At 39.9% G+C, this 23,811-nt stretch overlaps 1 protein-coding gene across 7 annotated transcripts in view; it reads left to right on the forward strand.

Annotated features, from left to right (window-relative positions):
• Positions 1–23,811, forward strand: part of celf5a (cugbp, Elav-like family member 5a) — a 219,799-nt gene that overhangs the window by 15,355 nt on the left and 180,633 nt on the right. For all 7 annotated transcript variants that reach the window (XM_061737706.1, XM_061737709.1, XM_061737707.1 and 4 more), the window contains exon 2: positions 5,491–5,573. In XM_061737706.1, the coding sequence (XP_061593690.1) occupies positions 5,491–5,573 (83 nt within the window). The remainder of the gene's footprint in view (positions 1–5,490; positions 5,574–23,811) is intronic.

Consider the following 23,811-nt stretch of genomic DNA (forward strand, 5'->3'; position numbering starts at 1 on the left):
ACGGCATAATTAAAAATAACGGCTTAATTAAAAATAACGGCTTAATTATACCTAGGGGAAGGCAATATTACGATATTAGATCGTGAAGGATTAGAACGTGAAGGCGATCTTTCAAACTGCAGAGATTGCGGTATCGTCTAGGACACATTCTATAAATTGCAGTTCTATGCTGATGCACCGACCAATCATAGCGACTCACTGCAGTGACGCGCTCTCCGCCCCGCCTCCTTGTTTTTGTGCAGCGGCAGCGCGTGGAGAGGCTGAAACCCAAACAGAGCTGGTCGCAAAAAAAAAAATCCACTTCAATTACATGGAATTGGTTTGGATTTTCCGCAAGTGATCGAGCTCAAAGCAAATGTAATTTGCAAAGTGTGCACAGAAACCGTTCGCACGTCGGGTGGTAACTGTTAAATCCCCTGAAGAGGAAGCAGCCTGAGCTGCGCTGAGAGCCCAGCAGCGAGGGGCCGAGGCCCTGCAGAGAGACCAAAACAGACAACACAAATAGACAATTGACAAGTCAAGCAAGCGATGGAAAGAGGTAACAGGAGCTCTTACCTTTTATATCGCAAAGTACATGGTGCCGTTAAAGACGGTATAAAAATGAGGTGTTCTAACCCTTGCTTACAGTATCTGACCCGGGGTAGCAGCTGCCCAGCCCTGAAGACTTAAAAAAAAAAGATGTACTGTTAAAAAATCAGCAGAAGGTTTAAAGTTAATTCTACGGAAGCGTATAGTACTGAGCCCCTCTGGTGACATTTGAAAAAAATAAAATAATGCGTGGCCACGCATTAATAACTCGTGGCCACGAGTTAATATCTCGTGGCCACGAGATAATCAATGCGTGGCCACGAGATAATCAATTAACACTCGCCATGACAATACTCTTGCTCTTTAATATACATAGACTATAATTACCGTTATTAATGATGAATAACCATCCCACCAAGGAAGTTGCATCCACGAAGTCCAGACAGTAGGTTATAATGCCATCCACGAGTAAAATAATGCGTGATGGGCACGCATTATTTTATTTTTTTCAAATGTCACCAGAAGGGTGCATTCACTTGAGAAAAAGAAAATCTGCTCTGTTTTTCTGAATTAACGAGATAATTATCTCAGAATTCTGAGAAAAGTTTTAATGAAAAAAAACATCTGCTCTGTTTTTCTGAATTAACGAGATACCTCACAACTGCAGCTGTCATTCACTTGAGAGCTCGATTTCATGGAAGCAAACATGTCCTGCCTGTCCAGTTTAATCCAGTTTTATTTTGCTTTCGGTTCGAAACATTGGGAGATACTCTCGTCTTTAAGTTATATTGCGGTTGTTCAGACAGAAAGCCCATTCTGATCTGCTGGACATTATCTCATTAATTCAGAAAACAGAGCAGATTTTTTTTTAATTAAAATGTTATCTCGTTTATTCAGAAAAACTGAGCAGATTTTTTTTTCTCAAGTGAATGCAATATGCTTCCGTATAATTCAGCTGTCAGAGTGCAATTAAATCTTTCACTTTAATGCGCTTGAAGGAAAGATTTTCTACACAAACCAGCTTTCTAGAAAGTTGGAATACTGAACAGAATGTAAATAATAGCGAAATAACTGGTGAAACATGAAAACTGATGGACAAAAGATCAGTTATTGAAACTGACTAGTCATTCAAGATTTGTATTTCTGGCCCCATTTCTGCATTGAGGACAACGGTACACTGCTATCCTAGTTTTTAATAACGTGTCGGACGGCTCTAAACCCAATTTTAGTAGTCTCTTTACAGTATTATCACCCTCGGCAACACGCATTGTCTGTTTTTATTTATTTCAATTTAAGATAGTGATAAAAATAGAAATTGTGATTTTATTAAAAGAAAATCGTGATATCTTTTTGCCATATTTCCCACCCCTAATTTTACTTTAGAAATGTTTGTTTTGTCTGACTGGCCAAGCTTAAGAAAGCTCAGAAAAACTTATAAGGAGATGACCATCTTGATTTGGGACTCTGTTGTAGCCTTTGATTAACTTTTGGCATAATAACTGTGTTGATAATCCTTATCAGACATATGTTTTCATTACAGGTTACAGCAAGAATAGAAAATGCTGGCAAATTTGTTTTACTTTTAGTCCAACGCGATTAATATTCTTTACACTCAAAGTGATAGCAAACGCAAACCAGTCTGGCACAACTAGGCCTTGTAGGTAAAGACAGAGGAAGTCACTGACAGAGCCGCTGGATAAACAAACACAACTGAGGATCAAGACACGTCTTACTTTTATTGTCTTCTGTTCTTCCTCTGCCTCACTCACTTGCTCTCTTTTGTTTCCATGCAATGCTCTTTAATTACACGCCAATTCAGTGGAGCCGGGATGGAGAGACTCCACCCTGTTTCCCTACACAAATAATGCTAAACACATATAACAAAGATGAGTCCAGACTCATGGAGCTGCTGATTAGAGGCAAGTTTGGCAAGAAGAGAAGAAGTGAGGATTGGAAGCGGGGATGGAGTTTCTTCTGTTTGTGGCTGAATTCATTATTGTGAGATAACGCTGCTTTAGGTTTCTGTCAGATGATGCTCAGGATTATCTGCACAGTAGGAAGGCTTCCCCTGTTGCTGTGTCAGCAGGCTTTGATTACAGTCGCTTTTTGTTGCGTTTCAAACAATTTCATCATGCTATCACCCCCCCTCACACACACACACACACACACACACACACACACACACACACACACACACACACACACACACACACACACACACACACACACACACACACACACACACACACACACACACACACACACACGGCCTCCCCACAGCCCCCGCTACCAAACACACACGCGTGCGCGAGCACTCACTTGGTATGCAATGCAGCACAGGCAATTTGTACGTGTTTGGATTCCAATTATGGAGTTGTTAAAGCATTTTCGCCTGTGGCCTGCAAATTCTTATTAAGCCATACATTAAAGAGCACGGAATCACATTTAAATGGAGTTCATGTTTCTTTTTGGGTTCCCACTGTTGTTGTTGCTATTAATTCATTCTCAATGCCCTATGCATTACACATTAACAAATAAATCGTCTTTGTGATTGTAATGCAAAATACTTGCTTTTTTATTCAGAGATAGGGAGAACATTTGTCAAGTAAACCAACAACAACAATCCCAAAGAGAGCAAGGAGAAATAAAACAAACTGCAACATGGAGCCAGTCCTATTATCCACGCCCATTAAACAAAAACAAACCCAAAAGTACGGCATTGGGCAATTTGTTTGTGTGTTTCTCTAAAAAACGGACCCAGAGGAGAGATGGTGAGTGATTGATTTAGTGATTAAGTGATTGAGTGATTTGGGTAACTTGGTGGAGGTGATTGGAAATCATTAGATGATGACATGCGGACATGGGAGACTGTGGGGAGAGCTTTATGATGACATCAGTGTCATAGTCAAGTCCTGACCTTCGAGAGCCTCCCACTGTCAAGGGTTAGAGTTCTGAGGGTAATATCTTTCAAGTTAAATACAAATACAAAAACAAATAGGTGATTATAGAGGTATTGACATAAGGATAGATGAATACAAATAAAACCAAGAGTAAAAACATAAATTCCTACACATTTTTTGTGCATATATTGGTGTATTAATTAAAGGAGCTTGAGGCTCCTTTTAAGAAATGAGACTCTCTAGCGTTACCCTTCACCACGACGGCCGTTGGGGGTACTGCAGCCAACAGTGAAGCCGGCACGGGAGAACGGGGAGAACGTGCATGCAGCGTCATGTTGGGTTTGGAACGCTTCATCTGACATTATTACTAGAAAACTTAAAATGTATACGGATTTTTTTCATAAATCTTGCCACAATCCGGCCTCAAGCTCCTTTAATTAATTCATGAAACAAATATTATTTCGTTTTTTTGGACTTTGTTTCAGTCTTTCAGTCACACAAACACATGTTTCAGAGTTCTCTCGCGTTTGAGCACATAGAAAAAAGAAATCCAAGACAACTCAATCAATGGTGGTTTGATGCAGCTCTCTTGTGGCTGTATTCCTAGACTGTGCTACGGCCCAAAAATATGGTGCATGCATGAATAAAAGTGATCTTGAATCGGACAAGAAAAATGGATTGGAATATTGTCCGCGTAAAGACACTTAATACATCACCACCCTCTGAATACGCTCGGCTGATGAAATGAGATCCAGAATTCAATGGATGCTAATAAACCATCTTCAGAGTGGCAGAAATATGATGCATGTTAACCCATATGAACCTCATTAATAGAATACAAGCAAATCTATTTATCCAAATAGTCAGGAGGAAAATGATTGCCTCAGTATTCCATCTGAGCTCTTCTCTTCTCTTCTCTTCTCTTCTCTTCTCTTCTCTTCTCTTCTCTTCTCTTCTCTTCTCTTCTCTTCTCTTCTCTTCTCTTCTCTTCTCTTCTCTTCTCTTCTCTTCTCTTCTCTTCATTTTAATATCTTGGATTATTAGTGAGGTTCAAGATCTGGCATTAGCTTTTCACCATTAGCTCCTTTTATCTGCCTCTACACTTTGCCGCTGTGAACATACAGTATATATATGACTCCTGAGATGTAGTTTTTTTTCTTTTTCTTCAACTTTGTGGTGATGAGTCTGGAAAGATTTTCTTTTGATCAGTGTTGCGTTAAGGTTATGCTACATTATGCTGTGCAACTGTGACTGCAGGTTAGATTACTGCAACGCTTTGTTAAATATTTTACAGTCCAACATGGGTTCCCTTCCTAGCAATTTAAATTTTTTTTGGCAGGGGGAGGGTTGTTGATTTACTATTCATTAAAAATAGGAGATTTTAAAAGCGTTGCAGAAACATTTGACTTATTGCTGTGTTTGTGTGTGTGTATCTATGGCACCATACTTAAAGTGTTACATTTAGACATTTACCCTGGAGAGTTTAAACATTGCCTCCTGTCAGTATTGTCCCCTTTCCTCCATTCCGGAGCCGATTCTCTTCTTCTTCTTTCCTTCTCGTCCCCCCTGACTACTTTCTGCACTCTTGTTCTTTCATCTCCACCGCTGTCAAAATGATTCAGTGTAAGGATCCCGGCCAGGCTAGAAGGAGCTCCGGACACAACGTAGTGCAAAGGAAGGGGGAGGCTGGACAGGACGGACAGTCTGCTGACAGAATTACATGAATTTTTATTCCTTATATGTATGCATGTTTTTGCGGTTTCCTTTCCTCTCCCCTTACGACCATGTAAGAGTGTTCACATATCACCTAGTATCCTGGAGAATCGTGTTTAGATGAAACTGCTCTGCATTTTCTACAGTATATATCTATATTTCTACATTTGCAAAGAGCCTTGCGCTTTCTGCAACTCATGAAAACCTGGAAAATGCCAAGTGTCTTCTAGTGCTACTATTTCTCTATTTTTTTATATGCATGTTATTCTTGCATATTATTTAAGCATACCTCTGCTTAGATGTTTATTTAATTCTAATCACAGATATATAAATATGTTTTCTGTTTCAGGTTGTGCATTTCTCACCTACTGCGCCCGTGAGTCAGCCATCAAGGCCCAGAACGCCCTCCATGAACAGAAAACACTGCCAGGGGTAAGTGTCCCCCCCCCCTCCCCCGAGCTCCTCTATTCCCTCTCTTTGATGCTCAGCTGTGATATCTGCATTCGACTGCACCACAGCCAAACTTTTTCCTTATATAGTTTCCTTGTATAGAGAAACACTTTGGAAAGCTATTTAATCAATGGCCTCAGCCTTTTGAAGGCCAGGTTTCAACTTTTCCATGCGTCTGGTCTCAAGCATTGATCACATTCACTCCACCTCCTCCCTTTTAAGCAACCACAAAGAATGACAAATAAATAGAGAGCTCTGCAAAGTTGAAGAGAAAGAAGAGAACGTCAGAATAATATCCCCGCCATGCTAGATTTTCAGGGCATCTTACCTGCAGGCTTAACTGGCCGAAATGGCTGGAAGTTTTAATCAGGGCACAGATATATATATATATATATATATATATATATATATATATATATATATATATATATATATATATATATATATATATATATATATATATATATATATATATATACACAACAAAGTTTAATACTTTTTGATAGAATAGAATAGAATAGAAGACTTTATTGATCTCCCAGAGGAGAAATTCAGTCGTGCAGCAGCCAAAACACACACACGCTCAACGGTTTATACAAAAAATTAAAATAGAAATAACCAATAAATAGTTAAATAATAAAAAAGAGCAATATAAAAAGTAGAAAAAGAGTATGTTCAAGAGAAAAAAAAAATATAAACACCAAAAAAACGGATAAGATTTACAAAAGATTTACAAATATCTTCAAAAATTAGGTATTTAGTGGTTATTGCACTTATAAAGAGACAGGTTATTGCACACGGGTGGCTACAGTTGCAAGTGAATGCAAGTGATGTGACACACTTGCATTTAATTTGTACGTGTTTGGCTATAACTACAGTTGCAGTGGATTATTAATTAAGCCAGCTCACTTGTAGACAATCTGTGTGATGTTCCAATGTACAAGTTCATTAAACTGACTGATGGATGCTGGTCTAATAATATACCCAGTTACAGATAGAAAAGTTACAAAAACATTTCACATGTGCATGCATTTTTATTGAAACCAAAATATGTATCACTGCTGGGGAAAGAAAAAAGTTTCCTTGTACCTTTCAGTCAAATTTAGCCCTCCTGATGTCTTCCTCCTTTACCCCACACAGTCCTGTCCACACACACACACACACACACACACACACACACACACACACACACACACACACACACACACACACTGAGACAGAGCGTGTCATAGAAATGTAACAGCTAGACGTTGATGGGTGTCAAGCTGCTCTGCTGTTCCCTTTCCTTCAACTTTACTCTCACACACACTCACCGGTCGTCCACAGGAACATGCTCTGCGTGTTCGATGCTGGAGCTGTAGACAGGACATTTACTTCACATAAATTTAGTAACATTCCAGTGTCTCTCAGCATCCCATAGGTCCATTTGAAATACTCGTGGAGCAGCACGGATTCTCTGTTTTAAGAAGTAATAATAAAATCAGCAATCTAACATAGGATCAAAGTACATGCTCTACTGTGTATTAGTGTGTTTGGACACCTCCCATAGCTCCTCCTGTCCTCATCCCTTGAGCCCCACTGCTCTTAAATCTTTTGCGATATAACCCCTGTTGCTTCACTGCTTGATGGTAAGTAGATATGCCATTTGTTTGTTTGCAAAATCCTGCTTGATATGCAGTTTGCCAGGGGCTATGGTTTAATTAATGTAAACTAGGAATTCTCCAGAGATGGGTTTTGAGTTATCAACGTCTGTATTTTGCCATTTACCCCCATATTTCTGCTATTTTGGAGGGAGCTTCCACCAGCGTGGTTGCTCATCCATATCCAGTGTTTTAAATGCCTTCATCCAAATTCAAGCCAAACCACACAAATCCTGCTGGACTTTACTTTTTGCAAATGACTAGCACCATGCATGAAAATTGTATCACCTATTTGAATTTTGAGGTTCTCATGCAGAGCCCACAAACAAGCACCCCTGTGTGCAAGATTGACAGCGCAGACATGGAATCTAGTTTGAAACATGCTTGAGTTTTATGAGACGGACTGTTCAGTAGTTTTAGGTGCATTACCAGTCAAACAGCTTAAGTTCAAACCTTGTGTTTGTTGAATTGTCCTTGGGCAATGCTCTGAATCTTTGACTTATTTTCCTTTCTTGTTGAGCAGGGCAAAAGGGATTAACTTTAAATCTACAGCCTGTCAGATTGACGTTGTGGTTGATTTGGCATCACCTGTGGTTAAAACTGAATAAAAGTATTTTGAAGTGTAGTATAGAACTCCGATGGCTGTATCGGGCAAAAAGAAAACTTACTGCTTACTGCTTTGAAGCAAGAAGTAAAGTACATTAAATGCAGGTCAAAATACTGGGGAAAATGCATCCTTTCATGACATAACATTGCTCTAAAGATTAGATTTAGTGTGTAAGATTTTGTGAAATGGTGACAAAATGTTCTCCTCTCCCATCTTTTCCATATAGAAATCAGATTTCTTGTTTATGCCTATTTATGTAAAAATGCTTTGAATCCTGTGCAGGATAAGTCAACTCCCAAAAAAAGAGGCACATTTTTCTCTCACCTCTTATTGAATTATACTATGAAGTAGGGCTGGGCGATATGGACCAAAAGTCATATCTCGATATTTTCTAGCTAAATGGCGATACTCGATATATATCTCGATATTTTTTCTGTGCCTTAGTTGGGGTTTCCCCCAAAGCATTATAGCATAGCATCTCTGTTTCATTTTTTTCTGAGGCAAACCCTTAAAAAAACAGTCAGTTTTAATACAAAGCCTCGTGCCAAATGTCACACAGGTACCTTTGTTAACAGAGGTCTGCACAATATCAAAATGTATAAAACACATGAAATAAAAATAAACTGCCTGCATATATAGAATAAAAATGCTTCTTGAATAAAATAAAACAAATATCCCTTTCCTGCATAACAATTAAATTAAAATACACTGTGTAATTAATACAATGTAGACAGTAACAGGCAGACTTTTCCACTGAGGTTGCCAGTTGTGCAAATAACAAAACATTTGTGCAAATCCCAAATAAAACATTCAAGTCAATTTGTCACAAAATAAGCTATATCAAAATCATAAAAAAAAAAAAGTAAAAAAAAAAAAAAAAAAAAAAAAAATTAAATCGATATAAACGATATTGTCTCGTACCATATCGTGTTTGAAAATATATCGATATATATTAAAATCTCGATATATCGCCCAGCCCTACTATGAAGTGTATTCAAAAAGTAAAAATCTTACAGCTCACTTTAAGCAGTGCAACCGACACAAACTTCCATACAAAAGGGTATTTACCCAAAATGTTATCAGGCGCCATCATGTCATTTCACTACACAAATCCACCAGAGTTCAAAATAAATTTGAACTGTTGTAGCTTTGTGAAGAAGTTTGCTTGAAATCATTTGTGGGTGACACAACAACATTAAAACACAAACATATTTTCTCAGTTATTGTACGTTTTTTTGATCGGCAGGGCTCATGATGACACTTTTAGAGATCGGATGAATCATTAACATTGTCATCACATTGCTTTATCATGGATGCTTGGGTGCCAACCTGTTTTCTTTCTTTCATTCGTGATTTTGTGATGACTCATTTTGCTATTACAGGCATTTTGTTCCCGATCCACTCAAAAAACACTCAGATCCAAACAGGAACAGAGTGGGCATGTACTAAACCCTTAAAAACAAAAAGAGCAAACTACCTAACTGAAGTACTCAACTGGTTTTGTGGTTTAAAAGTGTTAGCCGGCTACGGGGTAAATGGTCCTGTGGTTCCTAAAGTGGCAGCTGTTTTGGTTCTTTACATGTTAAAATGATAAATGTAAAATGTGTAACTGCAACATGTAACTCTGGGGGCTGCAGTTACATAACGGTCCTAATCTCAGGCCCCTGCTTCTACCATCTCTGCAATGTAGATGTCTCGATTAGAAATGTCAATGTAAATTGCATATGATGCACCTAATGAATTTGTTTTTTGCAATCGTGTTTAAGATATCGGGTTAAAAATACCTTGATGTTCACATTCGCTGCTATGGCGCAGCACTAGGGGGGCCTGTAGAGGCAGCTGCTCATACTGCATCTTTCATGGTATGATAATGTGGTTTGCATTTTTATGGTACTTCCTTGTCTTGTTGATTATTCAAAGGAGTTTTACACTACAAGCCACATTCACCTATCTACACACACATTTATGCAACACTTCCTTACTCCTACCTACTCTTTTTTACTTACTATGCAGATCTATACAGATATTTTTGGGGGGTCTTGGCACTGCTTCATTTAATTATTATTATGCATACTAGCACAAAGACACTTGACAAGAGGACTACCACCGTGGAGATGATTTATTTGAAATTCTCCACTTAGCTTTTTTCTGTGATAACAGGTTTATTTTTTTGTGGCTTTTTTGAGTTTGGCTGCTGTATTGTTTAAGAGATTTTTGTGGTTATTTCCAGCACTTTTATGAAGAGTCACCATGACAATGGGTAAGTTGTGTACATGCAGGAGCAACTAATAGAGCTTTTCAAAGACCATGGGATACCTGGAGCAGAACTCAATAATATGTCCAAGCTGAACAGTTGAAAAGACTTGAAAAATGTAGATCCGGTGCATAACAGAGTGGGAGAAGCATTAAAACAGGCCATTTCTTTGATGATGATGGGGATTCTCCATCAATTAGGATTCGGGGTCACTTTTTTCACCAAGTATTAGTCAGTACGCAGGAATTTGACCTGGAGATTGCACACATAGTAGAAAAAGGGCTTAAAAAGGATTAAAACGGCAAACATTCATAAGTTATTGACGACTCCTCAGTACCGATAAATAATAAATAAGTCCATACAAGCGCACACGCAGACGTGTACTATGAGTCACTGGTAGTGTTCAGCAGGGTGGCTGCCCTTGGGGAATAAAACGGTTTGGTGCCTGGAGGTGCTGGTGCTTATTGCACAGAACCTGCAGCCCGGGGGACCCGGCTGATAACGGGGTGATAGGAGGGGGCCGATGCCGGCTCTGTCATTGTGTAGTTCGCTTACGGACACCTGCACCCGGCCAGTGAGCTCACAAGGGCAGAGCTGGGATATACCCTGGATGGGTTGGCAGTAGGGGTGTGCAAACAAGGCTACCTCACGATTCGATTTCGATTATTGGAGCTTCGATTCTTCGATTATAACAATTTTCGATTCGATTATTGGTGCCACGATTCTTCGATTATTGTGATTTTTAATGCTTTTTTCCATACAAGATTGATTTTGTCTTCATCTGTGGCTACATTTGTAAATAAATAGCCAATCAATTAACTGAGTTCCTCTAACAACACTCATTAAGTAAATAACAAGGTTTTTTGAACATTTGACATGTATTTTTCAAAGACACAAAATAATGTATTTTATGACTATGTAAACATTTGCTCTTTGACTTACTTAACTTTGACCAGGGAAAGCTGCACTTGCATGAGAGCGCCCTCTATTGGTGGAAAACACTGAAAACGGTCAAGCCCTGGATTTAATGAGTTCATTAAGTAAACAAGATATGTACTTACATCAAATTTATTTAGTGTAAACATATCTGCCATATTTCAAGTGAACAATAAGAAATGTGCATTCTTGAAAATGAAATGATTCAGCAGCTTATTCAGTCTTGAATCTGGATAGGATAACTAAAAAAGAAAAAAAAAAATAATTAATTGATTCCAAATCGCATCGCGATGCATCGACACATCGATGAATTGCACCCACCTCTAGTTGGCAGTCCGTCTCAGGCCAGGCCATACAGAGACAAACAAGACAAACAACCATGCACACTCATTCGCACAATGAACCTGACTTTAGGGGCCCAGCATGACGCAGGAGGACCCCAGCTAGGATTCAAACCAGGAATCTTCAAGCAGTCAGGCAACACTGCCAGCCACATCACTCTTTTGTCTTTTACTTCAAGATTTAGTTTTTCCTAAAAAAATGTGTGGCACATTATTCATTTCCATTTAAGGATTAATAAAGTATTCTTGCATTCACTCCAGTAAATATTAAATATTGTCGTACTTTGATTATGTCTTGTTATATTATGTTTATGTACATTTTAATACCAACATAGAGGCACTTACTGTAGTATCTTGTACAAAAGGCCGCCCAACATCATCAGAAAGAATGCTGGTGATCTCGGATGTCTTATCCATGCCCCCACGTTACACATTAGCAGCTGAAAGTTACAGTATGGCCTAATGGAAGTGTACTGAACTGTAATATAGATTCCTGCAGTGAAGTGTGATGGGAAGCTTGGGGACATGAGTGCCTGACATAAGTTTGGCCACGGCATCGGAAAAGCTCTGACAGTTTACCAGGTGTGTGCTGCTTGGCTCTATTAATTGTGTGTGTGTGTGTGTGTGTGTGTGTGTGTGTGTCTGCATGTGGTGAGGAGGGTTTGCATTGCAGCAATCTCTAGATACAGATAGTAATATATTACGGTAGGACAAGCAACATGTGCACATGGCAGCTTGTCGTGATCACAGGCTGCCCACCATTACTGAGTTATGAATATATCATTTGTGTGCTGTGTCTTTCTAGTTTGCCGCTGATAGAGCAGCTATACTTTCTTATATAACCATACGAGTGCCTTTTTGCATGTGTCTACGCAAACATTTTTCTAACTTTAAACCCCAAATAGTATTTTTTTTTTTTACAAAGATCTCTTTGTGGCTGTCATGGCCCACAGTGGCTCTTCCTGCAGCAGCTGGTGTTGCTTGTGAGTGTCACAGCTCTCTGCACAAGTCTGCAGGAGATTTACTCCACCCAGCTTAGCATCATGACAAAATCCTGCATCCTTCACACTATCCAACCACCCACCCACCCGTCGCCCGCCCACCCACCCATCTCCCTTCCTCTCTCTCTCTCTCGAGTCCTCTCTCCCCCCCTCACTCCCTCTTTAAAGTCTCTGTCCTCTGTGCACCGCTCCTCAACTGCAACGCATTCAGGAAATAATCTCAGTCACTGCAGCAAATACATTTGCCTTAGCAGAGAAAAACATACCAGCCTCCCTATTTGCCATGCTAGCATTGTGTGCAACAGTGATTGTCTTGGAGAGGTATTGGTGGAAACATGTTTGCTGCATGCATTCACCCCTAGTATTAGTACTTCTTGACTTGCGGGTGTGGGTGGGGAGGGGGGACGTATGTTGAGTGTGCTGACGTGCTGTTGGCTGTGATTCAGGAAGCAGATTTATGGAAATAGCACCCACATTTAAACCCCAATGAGAGCAGAGAGAAGATTACGCTCTGGCACACGTGTGCTCCCGTAGTGTCAACACTTGAAGTGGATGCCCTCCCTCTTGATTGCTTCTGCCTAACTTTGTCTCAATTTCCATCTCGTTTACCATTGTGCGGTGCCCCTTTCTGAATATACTCTGTATACCTTTACTGTTGGTCTTCTGTTTGAGTGCACATGGATGACTGAATGTTTCACGGCACGTGAAGGTCTGAGTTTCTGTTTACTTTGTCCATATTTTGTGCGCAAGTGAAAGTGGCTCGAGTGAACCATAACATGATATATGTGGAGTGAGGGGCAGAGCATTGCTGTGTCTGTGCATGTGGAAGAGAAGCTGGCGTGCTACAGGACTATTCCTCGACATGCCGTCTGCATGCTACCCCTAACCCGCCCAGCCTTCCTCGACTGAACTTTGCATGCACACATGTCGGCCGGCAGGGACGTATGTATCACATATTCAGTCATACTTCAGAGTGCATTCTATCCACCTTTTTATTATCTACAGCTAAGCTTCCTTGTGTGCTGGCCAGGCTGCTGCAAAAGCTGAATAATTCAATGCCACACTCTGTGAAAGTTGGCAGGGTATGAATCTAATGTGCTGTATGATTGTGTGTGTGTAGTCTATGTGCCTGCATTTACTGGGCAAGAGTGGGGGCTGGAAAGGAGCAGAATGGTTCACATGAAGCGGATCAGTGCTGGCAGGATTGGAGGCCTCGCAGACAGGGAGAGAGGGCTCATTAGAATTTATTCATTGGGTTACAGAAACATGTGTGTTTTCAGGAAGATGATCATGGTGGAATACATTGACTAAACCACAGTCAAGGTCTTTTCTCCTTTAAATATTTTCTGTTCAGTGAATTATATTGAAATGTGTGCTGTCATAGCTGGCAAAGATAGGGAAAAAAAAGGGTCAGTGTTTGACTTACTCTGCCTCAGAACAGCTCCATGTGATTTAGAAAAGGAACGAGTTGCCTCACAAACAGCCTTCTTAGCATGTCAGCACACATTTCTATTGTGATTGTACTTTGTGATGGTTAAACTGTCGCACTCTGGCACATGACAGTATTACCACTCTGCCCGTGCAACTATGGGAGCGTCACAGAACCAGTTTCTGTTGAGTATGCAAGCGTGTGGATGCCTTTGTGTGGATTCTGTAATGGTATTTTGTTGTTATGTAGGAAAAGTAAAGAGCTGTTATGCTAGAGTGCTCCTTGGGGAACTGAATTCACACATCGTTGAAACATGCACTTATGTGCACAAATGCACACACTCACATCCAGGCATGCACATCACTTAAACAGGGGTGCTGGAAATACACTTAAACACACAGCGTTACTCACACAGTTTCTAGCTTTCCACGTCTTCCTCTTATTCGCCTCTTTTTCAATGGTGGCCCTCTGCTGTGTGTTTAGCACAAACATGCGCATGTATGCTTTGTTCGGCTGTTTTACATTTTTTTAAGTAATAAGTCATATGTTTATGACTTAGGGGGTTTATTCCAGAGGTATTTTGGGAAAATGGGGGGGGGGGCAGGATCTGCACTCTGCACACACCTTTGGAGGATAAAACATCAGTAGAACGTTCAAAGAAATTAACTCTAAATCGGAAAAACTTCGGATGATATGGAAATACACTCACAAACCCGTATAAAAGAAAAAGGTACTATGATTCTCATAATTACTTTGATTCTTATTTCTTTGCAGAATGACCACACGATTTTTATTATTTTTTCTCCCCCTTTGTCTTCATTTCATTTTTAATATACAATAATTCTTGCATTACAGACCTGCAATACATTTCAAAAAAATGTTTGTAAGCGGACAATTTAGTTTTTCTAAGAATGTGAGTACAAAACAAATGACTTTTTTTCAAGCAGGTAATGGTAACAGGTAGGGCTGGGCGGTTATGAACTCATGTCAACATCATGATTAATTGAACATTTTACCTCGGTTACGATAAATCAACGATTATTTTGTGTGCGCATCAAACAAAAAAAATGAAAAAAATCACCAAATACACAAAAAACACACACAAATGAGCTATTTAAGGTTATTTATTGAATGCCAACTATTGCAATTAAAGCACTTGCAGCGTGAAACTTAAAGTCCTTACAACATGGGTCACATTTCACTTCAGTATTAAAACAAATAACTCCAATTTCTAATAAAGTAAATTGTTTTAAATCTTGTAATAATAAATGGCAGCAAATATTTTAAATCTATTTCTTTCTCTATCTAAACAAATATCTGAAATAAAGCCAATGAGACAGAAAACTTTTCAAAGGTCACACTCTAAAGAATCATGCTCTTAGATGGTAGAAAATAAATAACTCTTGTTATCTCTTGTAAATGATTGTGGCCGTGGACAAAGCGTAAAATATCTTATACCTCTTGCAGACAAAAGTTAATTTTAATTGTGACATGACTGAAATAATCGACATGAGCATGATTGCGTCGGTTATAGGTTCAACAGGTGATGATAAGATGATGCAATTATTTAAGGCGCGGATGGCCAGGGGATCTTCACTTTTTCCCACAAATTTGTGATGAGAAAATCATTTGATCATTGTAAAAGAATGTTGACCAAAGAAAGAGTTGTAAGAGTTTTGAATGTATCTCCTTCAGAATGTGTCTCCTTATTTAAATTCAAGGAGCCCGGAAGAATTTCAGTCCTTAAGAGTCAATGACATAAGCCTAAATCTGACAGCTGGGATTTTCCGATCCTTCAGAGGACACTGCATCAAGTTTCATCATTCATCACGACTTGACATATAACCATGTTTGTCAAGCACATAACGACTGCGTCTACATCTCTGGCCTCAGAGACATCCAGGATGGACAACACACGAGGAAACATGTTACGGTCGGATGAATCGGTATTACAGATTGTTTTTGACAGAAATGGGTACTCCATGTCGAAAACAAGTGGGACCATCCAGATTGTTACCAGAAACAATTCCAGTAGTCTAACCCAGTGTCTCCCAAACTGGGGTCCGGGCCCCCCCTGGGGGGGGCCTGAGATCTCTGGGGGGGGCATGAAACTTTGTCTGCTTTGAGGATATGCAGTTGTAAAAATTATATTTGTGCATGTTAAATAAATAAAAAATCATAATAACACGCCTAATGGAATACAGTAATCCAAGTCGGTATAAACCCACTTGAAAATATATTTTGGTCATTTTAAAATACTATGTTATTTATCAGGATAAAAACTTAAAAATGTATTATTATATCATTATTCAACATTTAATCATACTACTACTCCGACAGGTTGTTAAAGGAAAAATGTTAAAAAATGTTGCTGTCATATTAAAACAGACATTTTTCAGAAATATTTTTATGTCCTTGCAATTATTTTTTGTGTGTATTTTATACATTGGTGACACAAAAGGAAGGTGAGAAAAACAAAATACAGGGTAAACCAAAGAGAAATGTATCAAAAAACATAATTAATGTTTATTTTTTCAATTAAAGGTTTGTAACAAATAACTTTACTCTTTTGCTGCTAGTACGTACGGGTCAGGGGGGCCCGGCTGGTCTTAGACACAAGTACGGGGGGCTCCATTGAAAAAAGGTTGGGAACCACTGGTCTTACCTGTCCCCAACAGAGAATATGTGGATCATTTTGAAATGAAAATTGCAACAACAACCCTGTACTTTGCACATTCAAACATAAGTTTGTAGGGAGAATGAGACACAAAAGCAACTCTAACTCTACATTTATTTGTGTCCCTAGTTCCAGAATACATGGCAACGTTACAAAGTAGTAAAGGCTTTTCTGTCCCTACTTGGTCTGGTAAATGCTGCAGGTCTGAAACGCAAACATGAATGTAAATCAACAAATGAAATTAAGCTGACTTATGAAAATGATGCACAACAGTAAATGAGACATGTCTGACCTGCTTCAGATGAATTTGTGCATTATAGGAATTTACAGCTAAACACAGTGCGCCCCCTGGCATCGTGATTGAAGCAAATCGCCCACCACAACTTGAAAAGTTCATGAACTTGCCTGGAGTAACACATGACTGTACCGTGACCCCATCTGTGATATTACTGCTGGTGACATTACGTTGCTGCTCACGCGCCTCCCACCGCTCTGGATACAACTTGCTCTTCATAGGAGACACAACACAAAATTTAAAGTAATCCACTCCACACTCCAACCATTAGGCCACTTTACAGTGAGAAGTGTGCTATTTTTTTTCTGAGGTAGAGTTTAAAAAAAAAAAAAAAAAAAAAAAAGATGAATTATTAATTTTTTAAAATATTTTTAGCCTGTTTAACCTATTTCTGGTTGTGGCTGGAGACTGCTTGCCCGACAGTCTGTGAGATGCAATCATATAACACAAGTGTGATCTGGATTACAGAGCTGAGATTGGTGTGTAATGGTGGGAAATGGTGCATGTGTGTAGATATAGGTTTGTTTTCGACCGTGAATGTCACTGCTTGTGTAACAGATTGACATGTGCTGGTTTGGTCCATTTCGATGCCATGTTGCTCAGATGATCTAATGTCACTTTGACTCTCCGAGTCCCTGCGGCCCTGTGACTGTGGGGCTAAACCAGATGAGTCTGGTTTTACTCTCAGCTGCCAGGAGTGCTGATGCAAATCTGTGCAAGAGGCTCGGCCCATACTCAGTCGCAATCCATCTGTGGGCCCCCGTACGAGCTTTCACAGGTGTGCCGCTGCCTGCAGATGTAGGAAAAGACTGGAAATAGGCAGAAACAAACTGCACGCCACGGCTTCAAAAGATTCACCTACATAATGTTGATATCCAAAAAAAGGACCACATTTTAGGTGGGAAATATGGCTTAAAACTGAACAATAACAAAGGACACACTTAGAACACATCTGTCAACGTGGCTAATCAAAGCTGACATCTCACTGGGTGGACCTTGTGCCTTTGGGTAGGAGAGGGGGACGAATAAGGAAGTGTGAGAGATTAGTGGGGGTGAAGTGACAGAAGACTTGAAATATTGAGGATAGAGGACAGAAGGGGGGGAAGGAGATGCAGGGTCATGATGACAGCTTGAAGTCATGTGTTCAGAGTTAAAACATCAATTCTCTCATCTGCGCAGCTTCATCTTCATGCCTGTGTGTGTTCACAGTCCGCGCATGCACACAGCATTTGAGCTTAACTGAAAAGGCACACATTAATGTGTAGGAAGCAGAGAGAGCTCATTTGTAAGGCAGATCTAGCCATGCTTTGGTGTAGCGTCCATAAAGAGGGTAAAAGGGGGGACAGCATGACAACCAGGATTTGTCAGCAAAAAAAATCAGGACTAATGAAATACAGTACACATGACTGGAGGGCAAGGAGAGGAGTGTGACTGACGGGAGGTATGAGTGGAAACCCCCCCCGGCAGCCCTTCATCACAGCTGCGAACACATCAGCTAGCCAAACTGATTTGTTTTAGACCTCAACCCCCCCCCCTCCCTCCCCTGTCCCAGTTAAGGGCAGCAGCATGAGGCATAGGGTAAAGGAGAGGAGCAGCATGTGTAAGGGTCCCCAGGGGTAATGACACAGAATACAAGTGTAAGGGGAACGCTAGTGATGGCTCTGCTCATGTCGGAGACATATTTGCATTGCAGAGGAGGCCTGGCAGTAAGGCTCGCTCAGGGAGCCAGTGTCAGGGTGATCGCTGATGGTGAGGGCTTCTGTTGTCTGCCCCGTAGAACACCCCGACGCTGAGCTAGCACTGGCAAGATCAAGCACGTCAGCACTCTCAACATATCTTTCTGTGAAGATTCTGGAAGCGATAATAGAGTGGTTTTTTTTTGTGTTTTTCCACTTTGATCAAAATTGGATATAATGTGTGACACTTTTTTTAAGTGATTCTGCTTTTCTATCATGCCGCCCTTTGTTTATCATGGCAGCCTTGAAGCCTTTCATACATACGAACAATACGCTTGATGGCATCAGAATAGCAGGAAATATAAATTATATAGTTTTGCGCCAGCAGTTATAGTCTGTGGCCTCTGAACTATTCCAGTCCCAGCTCCAATAAGAGCCAGCTTTTAATAATTCAAAAGCAGTATACCTGATGTCCTCCAGGCTGCAAACTCACATTTATGTGAAACACTACCCTCATTTCCAACGCTACTCAAAAACTATAGGAAGGCCGCTGCTTTAGAAACCCGTGAAGAGCTTTTGGACACACACACACACACACACACACACACACACAAGCGCACGCACACGCACGCGCACGCACACGCACACACACACACACACACACACACGCACACGCACACACACATACATTCCTGAGATTCATTGTTGTTTGAAGAGTTTACTGCCATAAAGAAGAGCTTTGTATTTAAATGTGTATTAGTTGCTGTAAGAAGGTGTGCACATAAAAGTGTGAATAGGCATACTCTTCCCAACGCGGTGGCACAAATGCCGGAGACGTTTTAGAGGATGCAATGTAGAGACATGCTGCTCCGCATGTTTAGCCTGTGTGCACATTGTCTAATGTGTTCTGTGTAAGTTCCCCAACAGAAAGCGTGAAGTCGAGACAGGAAGACTGCAGAAGAAAAGTGAGGGAGATGTGGATCGAACAAGTAGCAACAGATTGATGAAGAGGGACTGTTTAGTTCTAAAGTTCTACATTTACAATTAAAAAGTCATCCAGTCCTTGTCAACTTTTCAAATTACAATCTCAGATAAAACAAAGAAGCAAACAAAAAGAACAAAACACACAGTGTACAACAAAGTGTCAGTGCTGATGCAACAAATGCACCACAGGCAGTACGTGAATTATTAAGCATACCTTTGCTGCTTCTATAGGAATTATGAGGGGAGGTAGCTGCCAGGTGCTGCTTGTCACTGGACTAATACACTTGATTAATTGATCATTAGCAGTTATGAACACTTCTATAACAGCAGATCTTTTGGGAGCTTGCTGGCCTGGAGTATGCAGGTATGTGTTAACAGAGAGGTGGAGAGTCATGAGTAATGATCTTAGAGAAGCAGTTGTTTGTACACATTAATATAGGAAGGGTTGACTTCATTTAAAAAATGATATGGATTTCATCATTTTGCAGAGTATTTACAAGTAAAAATGTTCAACATAGTTTCCACACGTCTCAGCAGTTCACTTCACAAGAAGTTCAACTGAAGTTCAAACTGCACAGTGCTCAGACACTACATGACTCTGTTAACGCGTTAAATGTTTTAGTTCACGACGGTACAAATAGACTTGAATAAGTATGACTTTTCTGGCACGGTTGACAGGAAAAAGCTCCCTTTCTATGGAGAAACAAGGTGGAATGGCTTAGGTTTTCAATGTTTCATGGGGTTGAACTGCAGGATTTTTAGATCCATGTCATCTGGACAGAAATGAGCAAAGTAGAGAGGTTTGAGCACTGATGAATGCATGAGTGAATAAATGAATGAATGGATAATCCTGGTGTTATGGTGCACGGTATATATTTTAGACAACCTCAGCCATCAGCCAGATCTCAGTAATTCAGATAAAAAGTCATCATGCCTCAGGAAAATCTTAGTTGGCTACCAGGAAAAAAGTTCTAAGATGTCATGGAGATGCACCAAAACAAAAACAAGTCACGGTGGTTGAAACATGTTGGCAAGGTTCTACGTGAAGTTAACAGACGCCTGAGGTGCTTGACAGATTTTTTTCCTGAGACATGATCACTTTTTTCCTCATACCTGACAGATGTTTTTTTCTGAGACATGATGACTTTTTTTCCTCATACCTGACAGAGGTTTTCCTGAGATAGGAGAACGTTTTCTCATGATACATGACAGAGATTTTCCTCAGATATGATGACTTTTCATCTAACGACTGAAACCTGGGTCTGTTGGCTGGGGATGTTTTAATATTATTAATTCTTAGCTTATCATTATTGTTAATTTTCTTGATGAATAAAACATTAAACTTCAAACAATGTGTTCTTTCTTTTTGACTTGACTTTATTTGATGAGTTTTTTTAGATGAGTTCTAAAAATTCACACACAGTAATGAGGGTGTTAGATGGAAGGATGTGAAAAAATGGACATTATTATGGAGAGCCCTATTAACTGATCAAAACTTTATTTGTTTGTAAGAAAGTACAGCTGTGACAGTAACCGCATGGCCATCACGTTAATTAGCATGATGATAGGATTTTACCCTGTACCTTAAAATGACTGTAGATGTTGTGCACCCATTAAAAAGTTCGTAAAAATGCCACAAAAAGCCATTTGGATAGTACAGTGACCAGTCTGCACAGGCAGGTTTTTGTCTTCCCACAGCTTAGACATTATATCTAACAGATTACCTTAAATCAAGCAAAGAATAGTCATGTGCAGTTGAAGCTAATACAATGTGTTGTAAAGTCGAAGTTTTGATCAGATTTTCTGATTCACTCACTCATTCCTTACTAGGAAGTAATGATCTAGGTTTGCTACAAACAGCTGCTGCTGCTGATGAGGCTCATATTCAGTAGTAAACGTACTGCTGGAACAATGTCACATGGAATTTTAGAGGCTTTTTCCATTTTATGACATTAGGTAGGCAGGTAAATGAGTTTCACATTTGATGTTATATTTTAAGGGTTGAGAGCTTATGATGAATATAAAGGGGTACAATATGATTACTGGGAGACAGGAGGATAGAGTATGTGTTTATTTGTGAATTTAGAAGCAGTTTCTTCTTCCCGTCATCACACAACTTCAGAAATGGGATTCAGGAAAATGATGGCAGCCTGAACCGCTTCACTGTCTATCATGTAAAAACCCACACACATGCATATAGTTGCGTATGAATATGAACCGAGGCAGAGACGATGGTCAAAAGCACAATCCAGGAGGCACTTGAGCAGAGTACACCTATTTACAGCTTATTTGAATGTTTTTCCTTGATTCAGTCGTGTGACGTAATATCAGTAGATCACGACCGACTGGCTGCTTCCCTGCCTATTATTTTTCCATCTGACATATGCTATGGATCAGTCAAAATATGTGCTGCAGGATCTCTCACCTTCTCTACCTTACTTTTCTGTGTCTCTTTTCTAATTTTATCACACATCTTTGTCAGAAAACTTTCTCTCACTCTTTTACAATTTATTCCATCTGTAAAACATTTTTCAATCATAATTCATTTGATGCGTTCAGTTTGTGCCCACTTGCCTGATGGTTTTGTTTCACTGCAGAGTTATTAATATATTCCAAGGAGACTATGTTCCAGTGCCTGTTTTAAGACTGGGAAAGGGCAGAGCATATTGCCCACTCACTCAAGGATTTCTGCATCCAAATATTCAAGACTGGAGGAAAGTTGTTATAATAACCAGCAGTAATGTCACAAAGAAATCTTTATTGGCCATAAGAAAAAGAGCATGGAGATTATTTGTCGCCATGGCAACGTACTGTATAATATGGAGCTTTCTTATGTAAAATAGTTAGGTTTTCTTTTAGACAAGAACTCTGAGGTGGTGGGAAACGTAGCCATTGGTTGTCAGGCAGGTGGAAAAATCACACTCTAATTCCTGCATGAACCAACCATGAGGCTTCACTGTTTAGGCTAAAGTGACAATCTGGTGTTTACATGGGCAATCTTTTACATGTCTGCACATTTTCTTTTGTCATCGAGCTCCAATTTATATAATCTGTTCAGTCACAGATGGTTTCCTTTCAGGTGAGATATTTCCTACTTGGAGAATGAAACTTAAAAATGACCCCCAAATTACTGTTCATTTTTATTTTCTGCATTCTGAATGCAAAGCAGGAGGGAGTATTTTTCTCTCTCCACAGTAAAAATGATGAAAATGCTTTGTGGTCCAAAAGCTCCTAATGTTCTGAAAGAAAGAAGTATAACCCCCAACTATGAAGTTTTGGGATTTAAAGTATTGAAGTAGTTTTGTTGTATGAACTTCATTAAAACAGTGAGTGATAACCCCCCCACCCCCTCACCCAAAACTAACAAAGGTGACAATAAGAACAATGTCCTATTGTGGATTTATTTTATTCACAACTCCAGTCTCTTAAAGGAGCTTGAGGTCGGATTGTGGCAAGATTTATGAAAAAAATCCGTATACGTTTTAAGTTTTCTAGTAATAATGTCAGATGAAGCGTTCCAAACCCAAAAGAATGAGCCCTCTAGTGTATCTCTCCGTTGCCTTGAACAGGCTGTGTGCTGCAAAATGTGCTGCAATTCGGTCTCGAATTTCCCGCACTGGGCTGCGGATGTGACGTCACATGACGCTGCATGTGCGTTCTCCCCGTTCTCCCGTGCCGGCTTCACTGTTGGCTGCAGTACCCCCAACGGCCGTCGTGGTGAAGGTTGGCGCTAGAGAGTCTCATGTCTTAAAAGGAGCCTCAAGCTCCTTTAACATGGGTTTTGTGAAAGTGTCTTCAGAAGTGTGTGTTTGAGTCATATCTGAGGGCAGAGACAAACAAACTATGATCATTTCAGTTTGAACACTTACAAATATGGCCCTGTCCTGTCAGTAGACGAGGTCTGTGGTGGTGTGTGGAGATTTTGACCACTAATGGAGCTGTAAAATGAACCAAAAAAGACTAGATTAATAATAAAAGATACGTGTAGAGAAATAAAACAAGCACAGGGAAGGCTTCAGGAGATACAAAAATCAGTAAAATCACTGGATAATGTCAGAATTGTATTCAGTGGGCTTGTTAGGCCACAAGGATACACAGTCTGTTTTGGTGAAGAATGCTGTATATAAACAAAGCAATGATTGTGAACATTTAAAGCTCTGCAGGGAACTATTAAGTAAGTTTCCACAGGATGAATGGGAAGTCTTCAGTGGAGCAGTGAAAGTCTGTCATGTCCTCTGACACATCTAAAAGCACTTAGGCTGCGTCTCCTGAATGACCGGGATCTGATAATGTCAGATTTATTGTACTGTCCATGCATAGAGAGAGCCCTGTGGGTATAGGCCGGCTGGCTGGAGTATAGTTCTACTGCTTGAGTATATT

Source organism: Cololabis saira, chromosome 13 (genome assembly GCF_033807715.1).
Source record: "Cololabis saira isolate AMF1-May2022 chromosome 13, fColSai1.1, whole genome shotgun sequence".
NCBI classification, from domain to species: Eukaryota; Metazoa; Chordata; class Actinopteri; order Beloniformes; family Belonidae; genus Cololabis; species Cololabis saira.